Genomic DNA, 16,247 nt, shown 5'->3' with positions numbered 1-16,247 from the left:
AAAAAAATTCTCTGAATTAGCTGTGCCTTTAAAAGCAGCGACGGGACTTCCCTAATGGTCCAGTGGTTAAGAATCCACCTTGGAATACAGGGGACTTGGGTTCAATCACTGATCAAGGAACTGAGATCCCACATGCCTCGGGGCAACTAAGCCTGTGGGCCACAAGGAAAGACCTCCAATGAAGCAACTAGCACTCTCTGCAATTAGATGAATATATATATATATAAATATATATATATATATTTTAAAGAGGAAATAAATGGCGAAGTAGTATTTGGAAGGGAATGATCACAAAGTCCATTCTGAGCTCAGGGGTATTTATATCTGTACCACAGGTGGGTGGAGAGTAGATGGATGTGTGGACCTCACAAGCATGAACCAGAGATCTGGGAGTCGTGAGCGTGCAAGAAACATTAAAAACATAAACACAGATAAAATTGCGTGAGGGCAGAGTGTGCAGTGGGAGAGGCTGAGGGCTGCTGAAGAAGTAGGTGATCAGCGCTTTCAAAGCAGTCAGCCAAGCACTGGACGCATGGCCCACATTTAACCCTCAGGTCGTGCCTGCTCCTCACCCTAGTGGTGGGCAAAGCTACTGGCCTACTGCTCGGCAGAGGATGATGGAGAGGGTGGAAGAGGACCCGCAACAGCTAGATCGCTTCCTGTCAGGCAGCACATCCACAGCTCCTCCAGGAGACAGAAACGAGGGATGGAGGGGAGCCGAGGGCCCGGGAGCTCGGGGCAGGCGGCACCGGTGGGTGGGCGCTAGGGAAGACAGCCTAGGTGCGCTGGGCTCGCAAACAGAAACGGCTGTAATTCCCCCAAGAATTTTCTAAGACCAGCTCAGTGAGACAAAGGGTACTGCCGGATGTCCCATGGAAGGAAACAAAGATTCCCTGTGGGTGACCTCAGGGGCGTGTAACCTTTGCTCTCAATCATGAGGATTGAGAGTGAAATGCGCTGTACGCGGAGCCATGGTGTGACACGCCACAACACGCCATTCCGCGATCTGAAAAGCATCAGATACACAAATCGCGTGCAAACAACTGCGCCATCAGGCAGTGTCTGCACAGGACCTCTGCGGGTGGCTCTCGGACCCCAGCACCCACTGGCCCACTCCTAGGGCAATACATTCATAGTTACTGAAAAGGTAACACGGGTGACATTTCAAAGTCAACCCCAGGCAGCTTTTCTGGGGCTTAGTTCAGTTTGATAATGTGTGCATCTGAGCCGTCAGTAAAACGGCCCAATGTAACTCAATAAAGACAAGTTAACATGACCTCAGAGTTAGCATCTTTATCATCTAGTTTTTATGGTATTTATTTGCAATCATTAATTTCTCAAATTTGCATTGTTATGTAAAAATGTTAATTTTAGAATTTCATATGAAGTGCCCATCTACTAGTTAAGGATTGTAGATTTCTGAAGGAAAAATCCATGGATTCATTCACCCACTGGAAAAGACTTCATTCACTGAGTGTCACAGTACGAGTGTGCTCAGTCGCATCTGACTGTGCGACCCCCTGGGCTGCAGGCTTCTCTGTCCATGGGATTTCCCAGACAAGAACACTGGAGTTGGCGGCCTTCTCCAGGGCATCTTCCCAACCCTGGATCAAACCCGCGTCTCCTGGGGCTCCTGAATGGGCAGGCAGATTCTCCAGCACTAAGCCACCAGGGAAGCCCAAGTGTCATAGAACAACAAAGTGTGAGATGGGCTGTGGAGACACAAAGATGAGAAGAGCGTGCTCCCCACCATCCTCCCTACTGTCTTGTTTATGATCTGTTGGGAAAACAATGCCCCCAAATTATTACATATAAAAAGCTAAAATGGAGCAAATAATTGTGGGCAATCAAAGGAAAGATGTCCAGAGGGGAACCAGAGACCCGTGAAAAATGTTTTAAATGATAAACAATTAATACTAGGGAATTCCCTGTAGATCCAGAGGTTAGGGCTCCATGAATCCACTGCAGGGGGCAGGAGTTCAATCCCTGGTCCAGGAATTAAGATCCTGCCCAGTGCAGCCAAAAACACAACATGCTAAATGCTAAAAGGACTGGCGAGCTAGAGGAGTTTGCTTTGCCTTTGCAAGTCACGCTGGTGGACGTCAGTTAACTGTATCCCCACCATCGGTACAGAACTGTTCCCAGGCAGTGCCCTGGGCAGGCCCCAGTTGTCTTCAGCACAACCCATACTCATGAAGATTGGTTCATGGACAGACACACAATAAAAAGATGGCTGTTAGGACTTCTGGGGCCAAAAAGGCTTCTTCTCCCCCAGGAGCTCTACAAGACTCTCTTTCAGAGGGACAAGGAAGAGAAACCTAGGAGCCTTTTACCCCATCTTTCACCCACAGGAAGCAGCCTTCAGCAGTAAGGAAGAAACTCAGTCTGAGCCATGGCCAAGGCCCTGCACCTGGGCCAAGTGCCTATCCCTTCTACTGTAACAAGTAAAGCCACCCGACCCACGGCCTGCGGCCTAGAAGCCTCATGTAGCTACTGAAAAAAATGGATACAAATGAAACAGGGAAACAGCTGTCTCTGAAACACCTTCTTCCTCCTCCTCCAAATAACAAGCATGTTCAATGTCAACACAAACATCGAAGACGACAAGAAGGAGTACAGAATGTATGTCACATCATGGAACATGCAGAGGTGGTACAAAACCCTTCCTAGAGCCAACCTGGGTGTAAGTGCATTCTAAAGAAAGCGGGGACTAAGGTGCCGTTCTAGGGTGGAACGCTGTGCACCCCACTTTCACACAGTTCTGTCTGCTTTAGCACAGAGAATCTAAGAGGAAATTAACACATGCTAGAATAAGGTAGCGGAGAAGGTGATGGCACCCCACTCCAGTACTCCTGCCTGGAAAATCCCATGGACCGAGGAGCCTGGTAGGTTGCAGTCCTTGGGGTTGCTAAGGGTCGGAGACGACTGAGCAACTTCACTTTCACTTTCATGCATTGGAGAAGGAAATGGCAACCCACTCCAGTGTTCTTGCCTGGAGAATCCCAGGGACGGGGGAGCCTGGTGGGCTGCCATCTATGGGGTCGCACAGAGTTGGACACGACTGAAGCGGCTTAGCAGCAGCAACAGCAGAATAAGGTAGGCAACAAGATCCAAGGAGGCTCTTTCAAACAAGAGATGCAGTGAATGAAAGTTACTTGACGTGCCTTGACACTCCCAAATGTGAAGATGAGACAAAAACTGAAAGGGGTAGATGAACGATACTCTAATTAAATGATCAAATCTGGAAACTATTATTTATACTAAGATACTTCATCAACTGTTAATTACATAGGTTTCCAGCTCTGGTAAGATTTCGGTTCAGTTGCTCAGTCGTGTTCAACTCTTTGCAACCCTGTGGCCTGCAGCACACCATGCTTCCCTGTCCCTCACCAACCCCCAGAGCTTGCTCAAACTCATGTCCATCAAATCGGTGACGCCATCCAACCATCTCATCGTCCTGCCTTCAATCTTTCCCAGCATCAGGGACTTTTCAAATGAGTCAGTTCTTCACATCAGGTGGCCAAAGCACTGGAGCTTCAGCTTCAGTCCTTCCAATGAATATTCAGGACTGATTTCCTTTAGGATGGACTGGATGGATCTCCTTGCTGTCCAAGGGACTCTCAAGAGTCTTCTCCAACACCACAGTTCAAAAGCATCAATTCTTTGGCACTCAGCTTTCTTTATAGACCCACTCCCACATCCACACATGATTACTGGGAAAAAGCCATAGCTTCGATTAGATGGACCTTTGTTGGCAAAGTAATGTCTCTGCTTTTTAATATGCCATCTAGGTTGGTCATAGCTTTTCTTCCAAGGAGCAAGTGTCTTTTAATTTCACCGTTGCAGTCACCATCTGCAGTGATTTTGGAGCCCCCAAAAATAAAGTCTCACTGTTTCCATTGTTTCCCCATCTATTTGACATGAACTGATGGGATCAGATGCCATGATCTTAGTTTTTTGAGATTTAAAGATATGTATCTAAAAGAATGCACACACTGATAACACCTGAGTGCAAAACAGCTTCTGGGGCCTAAATGCCCAAAGGCTTTTAACTGACAGACGATTTTTAAACCTGGCAATGGAGGATATAATCTAAGGTTCTGGTTAACTCAGTGATTTCCTTTACCCAGTAATCTGAACACTATTTTTATATCCCTTTTTGCATTTAAGGTTTTTAAATTTTAAACTAATTGAAAGTGAAAGTGAAGTCATTCAGTCATGTCCAACTGTTTGGGACCCCATGGACTGTAGCCTATCAGGCTCCTCCATCCATGGAGAGTACTGGAGTGGGTTGCCATTTCCTTCTCCAGGGGATCTTCCTGACCCAGGGATCAAACCCAGGTCTCCCACATTGCAGCCAGATGATATGCCATCTGAGCCACCTGTGGGTTCACCAGAAGTTGTAAAAATAGCACAGCAGGTTCCCTTCACCCAGTTTCCCCAACTGGTTACATTTTCTGTATTTGTAACAGAGTACCAAGGCTAGGAATGGGACTTCGGAACAAAGTACTCTAGTTCTACCTCTAAGCACAGCTGTAGACTTCTGACAGGATCAGAACACAGAATTGCTACTACTACCATTCACAAACATCTCCCTCACTCACACCCCTTTATATTCACACCTGCCCCCTCATTCAGTATAGCAAATGTTTCACAAAACCAGTATTCACTCTTTGTAGATGACTATTTTCTATCATGAATGTGGTAATAGTCTATTTCATTTCTGTAAAATTCGGTCTCTATCCTTTGAATTAATGTTACAAACTATTAACTGGTCCTCATCCTCAATTTTAAAAACAATGTAATCCATAAGAACTTCCAGACTCACTTCCTTTGAGAATGTGGTTTGGCAAAAAACACAAACACACAGCTGATTCACAGTCAATTCCCTTTATAACCACAGTTGCCCTTTCCAGTTTTACTGAGGGTCCCTCCTCGGCCCCCCAGGTTTTAAACTTTTCTCAGATCACTAAGCATTCTCCAGAACCTGATTTATTATGCCAGCACAAAGGAAGCAGATTTACAAAAGAAGATCCCAATTTATTAATTACTATGAGATTTACAACGGACCAATAGGGTCATTTCAATCAGCGCCGACTAAGAATACAAATATAATGCCAGGGTTGCAAGGTAAATGCAGATGTCAAAAAGGAGTGGTGATGGTCTGCCTTCATCTTTGTGTACCACTCTACAATCTGCTCTTATCCTCAGGGGTCAACTGCTGCTCTCAGTTCTTCAAAAAGTGAAGAACACTTACAAAACAGTTTACTCTTCAAGCCTGAAACACAGGCTGAGGGGAGGAGGCAGGAGTACTGTTAATTCTAACGCCTGACATTACCTCCTGAGATGTGTGCTAATTTTCTCAAAGTCAGTTTTTTGGGGAGAAGCGGGATAACTTTCATCTTTCAGACAGGAAATATAATCTTAAGTTTCGATTTTGCAAATTACTTAGCAACCTGAAACCGCCGCCTCTTCCTGCTTTTGGTCCTCAGGTTAGTCTGGGTCAGAGAGCCAGGCGCGCGAGGGCTCCCCTCCCAGCACACAGCACCTGCAAATACTCAAGCCTTTCCTGGATGAGCCCAAGCTCATAAACGAACCTGGGCCACTCGGATCACTTTCTGGCACTTTATCAGTTGTAGCGATTATGCTGAAAAGATCCCAAGGCCAGTTTGACAGGAGAAAAAGAATGTCCACGTGTCCTGTCAGAAGACCAATGGGAAACTTGGAGCGGAGGTCCTGAGGCTGGAGAAGGCACGATCTCCGGTCCCCGCGTCCTGCGGGAGTCTTCTCAGCCGCCCGAATCCACCTCATCTCCGGGCAGGGCCGCAGGGCCGGCGGACGGCCCGGGGTCCGGTCCTCAGGGCGCGGGCGGGGTCCGCAGGGGTCAAGCTCGGGGTTGGGAAGGGTGAGGAGGTCCCTCAGTCTGCGGTCAGGGGTGCGGGCCGGGGTCCAGAACCGGAGGGCGGGCTCCGGAGGCTCGAGGCCGGGGTGGGAAGGGGAGTCGGGGCCCTTCCCCGAGGGTCGAGGCGCGGGGGTGGCGGCTGGGTCCGACAGCCCGAGCTCCGCCAGGCCCCGCGCGCGCAGCCCGGCCCACCCCCCGCCCCCGCGCCCCGCCTCCTCAGGAGGCGGCCATGGCGGCCTGGCGGGTCCCGGCGTCCGCGCTCAGGAGGACGCAGCCCGCCGCCGCGCCGCCAGAGCGGCCGCCCCGTGACGGAACAGCGTTCCGACGGCGCCGCGGCGTCCCCCTCTGCTCCGTTGCGCGGGAAGACGGCGGTGGCCCCGGGCCTGACTCGCGGGGCGGGCCGGAGGAAGCGACCAAGCGCCCGGCGAGCCAAGAGTTAACGGCGGCGGAGCGGAGGATCGCGGAGCTACACGCGGCTGCTTGCGCAGTGAGGCCCCGCCCCGCCCGCGGCCCCGGCCCCGCCTTGCCCCGCCCCGCCCCGCCTTGCCCCTCCCGCGGCCCCCGCCGGAGGGCCGTGCGCTTGCGCGGTGAGGCCCCGCCTCCCGAGACGCCTAAGCCCCGCCCCTCCCGGGCCTCCGTCCAGGGGCCTTGAGCCCCCGCCGCGAGGCCCCGCCCCCCGGGCGTCCCGTCCCGCCCCGCCGCCCGGGGTGTCTGTGCGCATGCGCGTACCCGCACCAGGTGGCTAGAGGCCGGCATAGGCGTGTTTCTGGCCTCTGGTCCCGCGGTTGGGTCCCGTTCTGAACTTTTCTCCTGAAAACTAGCCACAGTTCCCTATTCTCAGCGAAGAATTAACATGTATCTATCTTGAGTATGGGGTTTCCCTGATGGCTCAGTATGAGTGCAGCTCCCTTCTAATCTGTGTCCGAACTAAACTCCATGGGGTCCATCATCACGCTGTGTGTGTGTGTGTGTGTGTGTGTGTGTGTGTGTGTGTGTGTGTGTGTGGGGTGTGAAGCATTGATGTAGGAGGTAGAGGATATGAGAAGTCACAGGAAAATATGTGTGTTTTTATCCGCAGTATCAGTTTAACACCAATGATTTCAAAGATGAACTTTTTTTAAAATTTAATTTTTGCTACCATCCTTTCGTCCTTTGCACCTCTCAGAGCACAGTTACCTAAGGAAACTATAATCAGGAGTCTACATTCTTCGTAATCTTGAGCTGCTTCGTAATCTTGAGCTGTTTTCTCTGGTTCGGGGTTTGGCAACACTAAAATCAAAAGTTGTCTCCTCCCATCATGCTTTCTAATATCTTAGACTACATAAGTTGAGAGTCCCTTGGACTGCAAGGAGATCCAACCAGTCCATTCTGAAGGAGATCAGCCCTGGGATTTCTTTGGAAGGAATGATGTGTAAAGCTGAAACTCCAGTACTTTGGCCACCTCATGTGAAGAGTTGATTCATTGGAAAAGACTCTGATGCTGGGAGGGATTGGGGGCAGGAGAAGAAGGGACGACAGAGAATGAGATAGCTGGATGGCATCACTGACTCGATGGACGTGAGTCTCAGTGAACTCCAGGAGTTGGTGATGGACAGGGAGGCCCGGCACGCTGCGATTCATGGGGTCGAAAAGAGTCGGACACGACTGAGCGACTGATCTGATCTGATCTGATTTATATTTGCATCATCTTTAAAGAGCAAGTGAGTTCTATGATAAAGATACAAAAAGGGATATGAAAGCAGCCTGTGATAACACTGCAGGTGATCAGTCCTTCACGGTCTGATGTTAACCAGGTCTGAGCTGGAGCCAAGAGAGCAGAGAAGGAAAACTTGCAGGTTGCCTGAAGTGGACTTTTTTGCTGGCAGTTAGTAGGCCCTGAGATCCACTCCCTGATTCATTCCAGTGTTGAAACTTCTGCACAGAGACTCTTTAGGAAATGACTGGCAGCTTTTATTGTTCTTGTTTATACTCTTTTTAAAATAACATGTGTAATTTGTTCCCATACTTCACCATATGGGCTTCCCTGGTGGCTCAAGATGGTAAACAATCCGCCTGCCGTGCGGGAGACCTGGGTTCTATCCCTGGGTCAGGAAGAACCCCTGCAGGAGGGCATGGCAACCCATTCCAGTATTCTTGCCTGAAGAACCCCATGGACAAAGGAGCCTGGTGGGCTATAATCCATGGGGCCGCAAAAAGTCAGACACGACCGAGCAACTAAGCACATTTCACCATATAAATGTGTAAATAGAAGCAAAAAGTGTCATTCTCTATAGAGCAAACACCAGTGGCCTGGAAAGATGGGCTCCATCAGCCTGGGAAAGAAACATTTTCTAACTCAGGAAATCCATCAGTGTCAGCATTGCGGGTTAAATGACTGTCCCAGAGCCTATAAGTAAAGCTGATAACAAGCTTGTTGTTCTTATTCAACAAATCAGAGCCCCCTGCCCCGGTCCTTCTCCCACACCTGCAGGCAGGCAGCTCTCTTACCTTTGCTGATCTGCCTCCCTGGACATCTCGCTCTCGGTCAGCATTCCTGCCCCACCTTTGTCTGTTGCCACCATTACCTAAGGCTCATTCACTAAGGATAAATTCAGTTTGTGCAGGCAGCCAACGAGCTCAGAGTTTCCCCATCAACAGGGAAAGCAAGAGAGCTGCCCATACCCAGAAGCAGTCTGTAAAGCTCCCAGGCTCCAGGCAATTTGCTCTCAGAAGACCCCCAGCTATGAAAAGCAGAGAGATGTCTGCGGACAGAGTTACCAGTGTTTTTTCGCTTTTCTTCCAAGTCTTCCAACACCGACTTTGTATTAATAAAGAAGTGAGGTCTTGACAGTGGGTGTTTAGTGCCTCTGGTCTCATGTAATCTGCTTCTGTGACCCCAAAGGATTTTGGAGGCCCCTTAGACTGGCCTTGGGACTCAACTGTGGGATTTCTGCTGCCCTTGTTGCCTTGGAGGAGGCCTAGACTTGAACTCTAATTGTCCTTTTGCTCCACACTTTATTCATGAGCTATAGCTGATTAAAAGCCGAACTAGAACAAAATATCCAGCCATTAAGGAAGACACTCTGAAGAAGCAGTTTGTGGCACACACGAAAATGTAAGTCAGAAGACATTTCAGTGTCACATGTAATTTAATGGAAAGGCTCTATGCAAGAGTGGTGCACTTACTGCATGGTAAAAGGGTTACAGAAAAAGTCCAGGAGAAAGTTTCTCCCCTTCAAAATCCCAAGGCTAGTTAAAAAGAATGAAATAGTGCCGTTTGCAGCCACATGGACGGACCAAGAAATTGTCATACTGACTGAAGTAAGTCAGACAGAGAAGGAGAAATATAGTTTGAAAGTGAAAGTGGGGCTTCCCTGGTAGCCCGGCTGGTAAAGAATCGACCTGCAGTGTAGGAGATCTGGGTTTGATCCCTGGGTTGGGATGATCCCCTGGAGAAGGGAATGGCTACCAATTCCAGTATTCTGGCCTGGAGAATTCCATGGACTATATAGTCCATGGGGTGACAAACAGTTGGACATGACACCCCTTTTATGTGGAATCTAAAAAGAAATGATACAAATGAACTTATTTACAAGACAGAAACAGACCCACAGACTTAGAGAATGGGTCTCTGGTTGCCAAAGGGAACAGATAGCTGGGGAGTCTGGGATCAACATGGCCACACTGCTGTGTCTAAAACAGATAACCATCCAGGATCTACCGTACAGCACAGAGAACCCTTCTCAATGTTATGTGGCGGCCTGGATGGGAGGAGAGTCTGGGGGAGATCAGATACACGTGGGCTTCCCGGGTGGTGCTAGTGGTAAAGGACCCACCTACCAATGCAGGAGACAGAAGAGACGTGGGTTCAGTTCCTGGGCTGGGAAGATCCCCTGGAGGAGGGATGGTAACCCACTCCAGTATTTTTGCCTGGGGAGTCCCATGGATAGAGGATCCTACTCGGTTGTAAAGAGTAGGACATGACTGAGAATGCGTGCATCAGTTCAGTTCAGTTCAGTCGCTCAGTTGCGTCCAACTCTTTCCGACCCCATGAATCGCAGCACGCCAGGCCTCCCTGTCCATCACCAACTCCCAGAGTTCACTCAAACTCACATCCATCAAGTCAGTGATGCCATGCAGCCATCTCATCCTCTGTCGTCCCCTTCTCCTCCTGCCCTCAATCCCTCCCAGCATCAGAGTCTTTTCCAATGAGTCAGCTCTTTGCATGAGGTGGCCAAAGTGCTGGAGTTTCAGCTTTAGCATCATTCCTTCCAAAGAACACCCAGGGCTGATCTTTGTATGTATGGCTGAGCCCCTTTGCTGTCCACCTGAAACTATTACAACGTTGTTTTTCTGTTTTTAAGTATTTATTTGTTTGGCTGTGCTGGGTCTTGCAGCAGACAGGATCTTTTGGTGTAGAATTTGAATTCTTATTTGCATTAAGTGGGATCTAGCTTCCCGACCAGGGATCAAACCCAGGCCCCCTGCAATGGGAGCTCGGAGTCCCAGCCACTGGACCATCAAGGAAGTCCCCCTATCACAACATTGTTAATCAGTTGTGAAAGTGAAAGTCACTCAGTCGAGTCCGGCTCTTTTATACTCCAATGCAAAATTAAAAGTTAAAAAATAAATCTCAAGGGTAAATAATGTCAGCCACGTAGTCCACATCCATAAAAGAGGTTGCATCGTTTACTTTGTCTTCACACATGTACCTGGGACAGCTTTTTAAAACCATGATTGAATAAGTAGAGGATGCATCCTTGACATCTGAAGGGCTGTAGTAAAAGCTGCTTTTGATCAAACTCATGAAGCAGTGAGTGTTAATATGCTAAAACAATACTTTCATTTTGGTTAAAAACGGTAATAAAAACACTCTAAAAAAAGAAAACAGTGCAAAGTGTGCAGGGGAGTAGACATCATGAAGGTAAGGAAAAGTGTTCAATAATAGCGAAGGCCGCACTTTTTCTAGAAGGACCGTTGGTTTTGATTAGCACCTTTTCTGTAAGTTTAAATCATTATCCGCATATTTTAAGCACTGAAATTGCAACTGCAACTTCTGAGTGAAAGTTCATTTTCAGCCTCTTAAGCTCTTAAAGTCATTAAATCACCTGTTATTAAACTTGTTACCTAGAAACTGAATGAAAAATACCTGCTCGGTGGCTGCATCGTTATTGGGTATAGAGGCGTTCTTGTTTTTCCATCAACTTCTCGTTTTTCTCAAACTATATTTTCTCCTCATGTCACATAAAGTTGGACTGTGTATTATGTCGGAATGCATGCGGGCCTTAATTGCAAGTGCCACGAAAATTGCTGGGAAGAAGTTTAATATTGTTTGAAGAAAAATGTTGCAGTATTTTATGGGTAGGAATTATGGTGAGGAGATACGATGAATTTTGAGATGAATGAATTGTTTGATTTCATTACTCTTCAGGCTGGCCAGCTAAACTACGTGGACCCAGCTACCGGCTACGTGGTGTTCACCCAGCTGGCCCACTTGCAGAGAGGCCAGTGCTGCGGCTCAGCCTGTAGACACGTGAGTACCAGCTCCGATCGCAGTACAGCAGCAGCTTTCGGTGCTTCTGTGACTTCATAAATACCTATTATTTGAAAACAAGTCCAATAAAAATGCTAAATAGACCTGTGGTGCACTTTCACAAGCTTCCCTAGTCTAGGACAGTGAAAGTCCTAAGGATCAACAGAGGACCTTTAAAGTTAATGGAATTTTGTAACATTTCACCGTGAGCATCGGTTCCTTGAAATGCCGTGATGGGAAATTCATGGGAGTTCTTTTATTGTGAGGAAACTTTTCACGAGGTTTCAAATAAGCTGTGTTCACTAGGCGAGTTCAAAGACAGCAGGAAAAGACATCCAGAATATTGCAGACTAGATCCCAGGAAGCATTTATTTTTCATTTTTAGCTGAATCGATAGATACTTGCCCAACATTGGCAGGTAGGTTTTTGTTAAAGGTAATGATTTTCCTTCTCCCTTGCTCCCTTTCTTTCTTCCTTCCCTCCTCCTCCCCTTCTTCCGTCTGTATTATGATTATTACTTCCCCTCCCTTCCTCCTTCTCTCCTGCCTCCTGTTCTTTCTGTAGCTATTTTCTACTCTGTCTTTAAAATAACCATGAAACTCACCACCCCACACTTATGCTGTACATTTCCTAAAACGCATATTTCAGCGACCCTAAATCCCTGTGCTCACCGATTAAGATGTGCTAAATATGTAGCCCTTCCCCATTTTGAGCAAAAAATAAGTGTGAATGGGTCCTTCACTGTAGCCTTTTTTCGAGTAGGTCCCTTTCACAGGAAGGGACACTGTTAGGCAGTTGAGATTATAAACAGATAACCTCTGCTTATAGACCACTTGGAATGTTTGGGGGGAAGAAGTGGTCATTTGCTTTAACTGACCCACTTTATATCAAGGAACCAACACTAAAATCCTTGTATTAGCCAGTATTGATAAATTAAGCCTTCACTTTTATGGATGTTCCTACCTGTGCCATTAGCTGTTTCTAATCAAATGCCTAAGAGCTTTGCCTGAATTGAGGACTTGGAGGATATTTTTTAAGGGTGAGTTTTTGATGGTAAAATTCTTCAAGTTGGAAGGATGCATTTAGGAAGTGATTCTTGGACCCTAATTAAGACCATTTGCCAGACGTTGCCACCATCCTCCTCTGAGTCTGTAGGCCGTAGATCAAATAACCTATAGAACATTATCAGCAGTCTCTCTTTTTCACCATGAGATATGCATTTTTCCAAGATGACTGTTAAATAATTCAACAATAACTTGTTTTCTTTTTTTTGCAGTGTCCATATGGTCAAATCAATGTTAAAGATCCATCCAAAAAGAAGCAGTTCAATTCATATTTTTATGTGTGACAACAATTTTATCTCTGTTCTCCATCTAATTGAGCCTTATTAAAAATAAATAAATAAAATTTTAATCCAGAATGGCTTTCTGGGCTATTAGTACTTAAGCACGGGATTCATCTTAAAGAACATCTTAAAAGAACATCAACAAAATGAAAAAGTTAGCAAATATTTGTGTTTCTGAAGTGGCACATTGATAGTTATTTTGCTTTCTTTTTGCTTCATTATCAGACAATGTTGAAAAAAGAAAATAATGACTCTTCCATTAAATAAATACCAGCAATCAGGTCACATCAGTAGCTCTTGATTTTTTTTTCTTTTTTTATAGCCCCACTTCTCCTACTGTTTTTCTTGTCAGTGCTAGCAACCCAGGGAGGTTGCTACCAGATAGAAGAGTCTGACTCCATCCTTCCTTTCATTTACATCTTGAGTGATGAGGAGGTTGATGTAACACTGCATTGGGCAGCATATGAGTGCCCAATAAGTGCTATTCCGCAGCAAGAAGCACGCTCATGTTCCATCTGTTCCCCTAATAAAAACTTTAAATCATTCCGATTTGGGGATCAGGCCACTGAAGACGCCTCGCCTGAACCATTCTTTTTCCTCTCTCCCACATTTTACCCCTCTACCTCTGATGGCGCTCTGCAGGCTGATCTGTCTTAGGGTGTTTATTAGCTTTATTAGCCCATTTCATTCCACTTCTGTGAAGACCCTGGACTTCAGCCTCCAACCCGGCTTCTGGGACCCCCCGGGACCACCCTCTCCATACCTCTCTGCTTCCCTGGGCAGGGGAAGCTAATGGGTGAGATGGCAGGCTGGCTTTACCTAGAGCTGACCCTCAGCTTTTACTCCCAGCAGAATCTGAAAGGTTCTCCAACATCTCCGAGGTCTACCTTAATCTCTGCCTGTGGCCCCAATGAAGGTTTTTTCCCCCAAAGATTTCTACAAATCTTAAGCAACAAAAATGTCTGATACCTTCTCCCATATTCGATTCAAAACAAAAGCCCTTCTAAACTTTAAAAGGAATGGAAAAAAAAAAAAAAAAACACCATTCTCTAATATGACATGACTTCCAGTATTCATTTTATGTCAAATATTAAATTGTTTCCCAAAACTTTGGCAGTTTTGGTGCCCCTGTGTTTCTGATGCTCTAACTGAGGTGCCCTGAACAACCCTGTCCCATGGGCCTGGTGGGGTCTTAGCATCCTCCTTGGGTGTAAAGAGTAGTGTCTGTGGCCTGGTGTTGCCCTCTTCAGGAGCTCTTTGGAGGAGAAGCAGAGAACAGATCAGCATTGTGACAGAGCAGGCAGTCTTTCCAGAAAGGTCTGTGGACTCCTGGCAGCCAATTTCTTTTCCATTCTCAGGTCAAGGAGCAGTGGCTAGCTCCAGGTTTCCGGGCAGATTTGAAGATTACCAAAGCCATCTTCTGGGTGGGGGCTGGAGGGGGCTTTCTTTAGCAGTCCCAAGAGTTAAAAAGAGAAGGAAACAGAGTCTAAAAGACTTTTTTTTTTTTTTTCCTGGAGAAACGAGAGGAAGAGGAAAGCAAGTTCACTTTGAGTTCTGCCCCGCCCAGCCTTGTTTAGACAGTGTTCGAGAAAGCTGCTTGGAAGATGGGAAGAAGGTCCGGATGCTGCCTCCTGGCCGCGCGCCTGTCCCTCCTTCCAGCTCACTTCCTGCAGCGGGGACCTGGCCCAAAGTAGGATGCCCATCGCGGGAGGACCCTTATCGGGATTCTGTGACTCTTCCTGCCATAACTTCTAAGCGTTCCCCACAATCACAGCCAAGGAGCCGCTGCTGGGGTGGGGTTGGGGTGGGCTGCGGGCGGGGAGAGGGGGCGCTCTGACTCTTTTCTTGCCTCTAGAGCTCGCCGCGAATCAAGGTCATCAAGGTCTGAAGTTCGCCGCCGCGGTTCTGGGGGAGATGCTGGTGAAGCCCCCTGGGAGGGCTGGCAGCGGCGGGTGCTCCCACATTAAACACAATACGGCCACATAAATGGGCCTCGCCGCGAGAGCTTCCAGCTATATTGTATTCGCACATTGTAAAGTAAAAAGTCAGGTTTCTTATTGGGTGTGTGTGTACAAACACATGTGGATGCCTGAGAAATAGACTTCCCGGTTTAAATCAACTCTGGGGCTACTTCTGGAGGCTCCTGCCGCTCCGAGGCGGGCACCATAAATCAAGAGAGATTGATTTCTAGATGGTTTCTAATACGGAAAAACCCGGGGGAAGCAGGGGTTCTCGTGCGGGGTTTAGCAGAGTGGAGGGTGGGGAAAGCTTCCTGCCAGGCGTCCGGTCCCCTCTCCCGGGAAGGCCCGGCCCTGGGCTGTTCGCCCAGCAGGTGGATTGCTAGCACACTCCCCACTCTTCAAAAGCCACACCGACCCCATGGATTTTGCAGAGCCAGGAAGGGAGGGGCTTTTATTCCACCACCCCCCACAATCCCGTGCAACTTGGGGCTCCCACACCGGTCTCGTTGTGTTTGGACCAGAAGGGGCCCGAGAAAGAGGGGTGCTCCCCGGGCGCAGCGGGGGTCTTTGTCCCTCGCGGTGCGCGGTGTCCTAAGGCGACCTCGGGAGTGTCCGGCCCGCCGGGTTCCACCGCCGGAAGCCAGCGGGGGGTCTCCGAACAAGTCTGGAGAAGGGGGCCCACGACCTGGCGAATGGCCATGGGCATGTCGCCTTTCCTGAGCTCTCTGAAGCCTCGCGGCCCCCCCCGCCAAAGGAACGCCCCCCGCCCCCCGCGCCTCCACTGCGTGGGAATACCTGCCTTTTTATCTTCTCTACATTCGAGCAAGGGCCTGATTGTGAAGGGGACGTCTGCCCGTGATGGAGGATTAAAACTCGCTGCTATTGGTAGTCTTCACTACCCTTCAACAATTAAAAGGTACTTCTGGATGCCAAAACTATGCCCTCCTCAGGAAAAAAAAAAAAGAAAGTCGGTTAAGTTTGTATTGGGGTGGGGTGGATGGTTGGTGCGCGCCCCTGGAAAAGCTTGATTCCCGAGAAAAGGTCGTGGGAGAACTCGCAACTGTCTCTTGCCGGAGGCCGGTGGTCACCGGCACGAGCAGCCCACCCAGCCCGGCGGGGTGCATTTTGCCAAGGGATGCAGGGCGGGGGGGACTGGAAGATTCCTGGCAATCGCATCTTCCCATCCGAAATCTCTCCCGAAGCGTGGGCTTCCGGGCACGCGCGCCTCTGCCTGCCTCTGTGTGTGTGTGCGTAAAATGCATTTTTAAAAACCAAATAACCTAAAACGGTTAGTGACCCCAAACAGGTTAAATAAAGCCCGCTGCTTTGGACACCGACGAGCGGGAGGACCTAAACGTTTTCGGGTCGGGGTCGCCGTCCATCCAATTCGATGGCCTCGCCAGGGAGCGGGAGAACGGACCCCGGGAGGCTGGGGAAACGAGCGGAGATGGGGGCGTTCTCCGGGGAGAAAGAGCTAAGGAGGACGGGTTGGGAAGGGGAAACGGGAGTGGGTGGGGGGTAAGGGAA

The 16,247-nt window shown here is 48.5% G+C and overlaps 1 protein-coding gene across 1 annotated transcript; it reads left to right on the top strand.

Moving 5' to 3' along the window:
- The first annotated feature begins 5,352 nt into the window (after nt 1-5,352).
- Nucleotides 5,353-13,012, top strand: C16H1orf53 (chromosome 16 C1orf53 homolog). The gene is made up of 3 exons (XM_070384684.1): nt 5,353-6,389; nt 11,313-11,414; nt 12,691-13,012. The coding sequence occupies exons 1-3, from the start codon at nt 6,132-6,134 to the stop codon at nt 12,760-12,762; spliced, it is 432 nt and encodes a 143-aa protein (XP_070240785.1). The 5' UTR covers nt 5,353-6,131; the 3' UTR covers nt 12,763-13,012.
- Nucleotides 13,013-16,247: the final 3,235 nt, after the last annotated feature.

Source organism: Bos mutus, chromosome 16 (assembly GCF_027580195.1).
Source record: "Bos mutus isolate GX-2022 chromosome 16, NWIPB_WYAK_1.1, whole genome shotgun sequence".
In the NCBI taxonomy this organism is placed as follows: Eukaryota; Metazoa; Chordata; class Mammalia; order Artiodactyla; family Bovidae; genus Bos; species Bos mutus.
This window is presented reverse-complemented; position numbering and strand designations above follow the sequence as displayed.

What these genes read in the sequence shown, in the direction of transcription:
- C16H1orf53 (XM_070384684.1), top strand. Translation starts at nt 6,132, where the DNA reads ATGGCGGCCTGGCGGGTCCCGGCGTCCGCGCTCAGGAGGACGCAGCCC. An exon ending in TACACGCGGCTGCTTGCGCA is followed by an intron (nt 6,390 to 11,312) that starts GTGAGGCCCCGC and finishes ATTACTCTTCAG; the next exon opens with GCTGGCCAGCTAAACTACGT. An exon ending in GCGGCTCAGCCTGTAGACAC is followed by an intron (nt 11,415 to 12,690) that starts GTGAGTACCAGC and finishes TTTTTTTTGCAG; the next exon opens with TGTCCATATGGTCAAATCAA.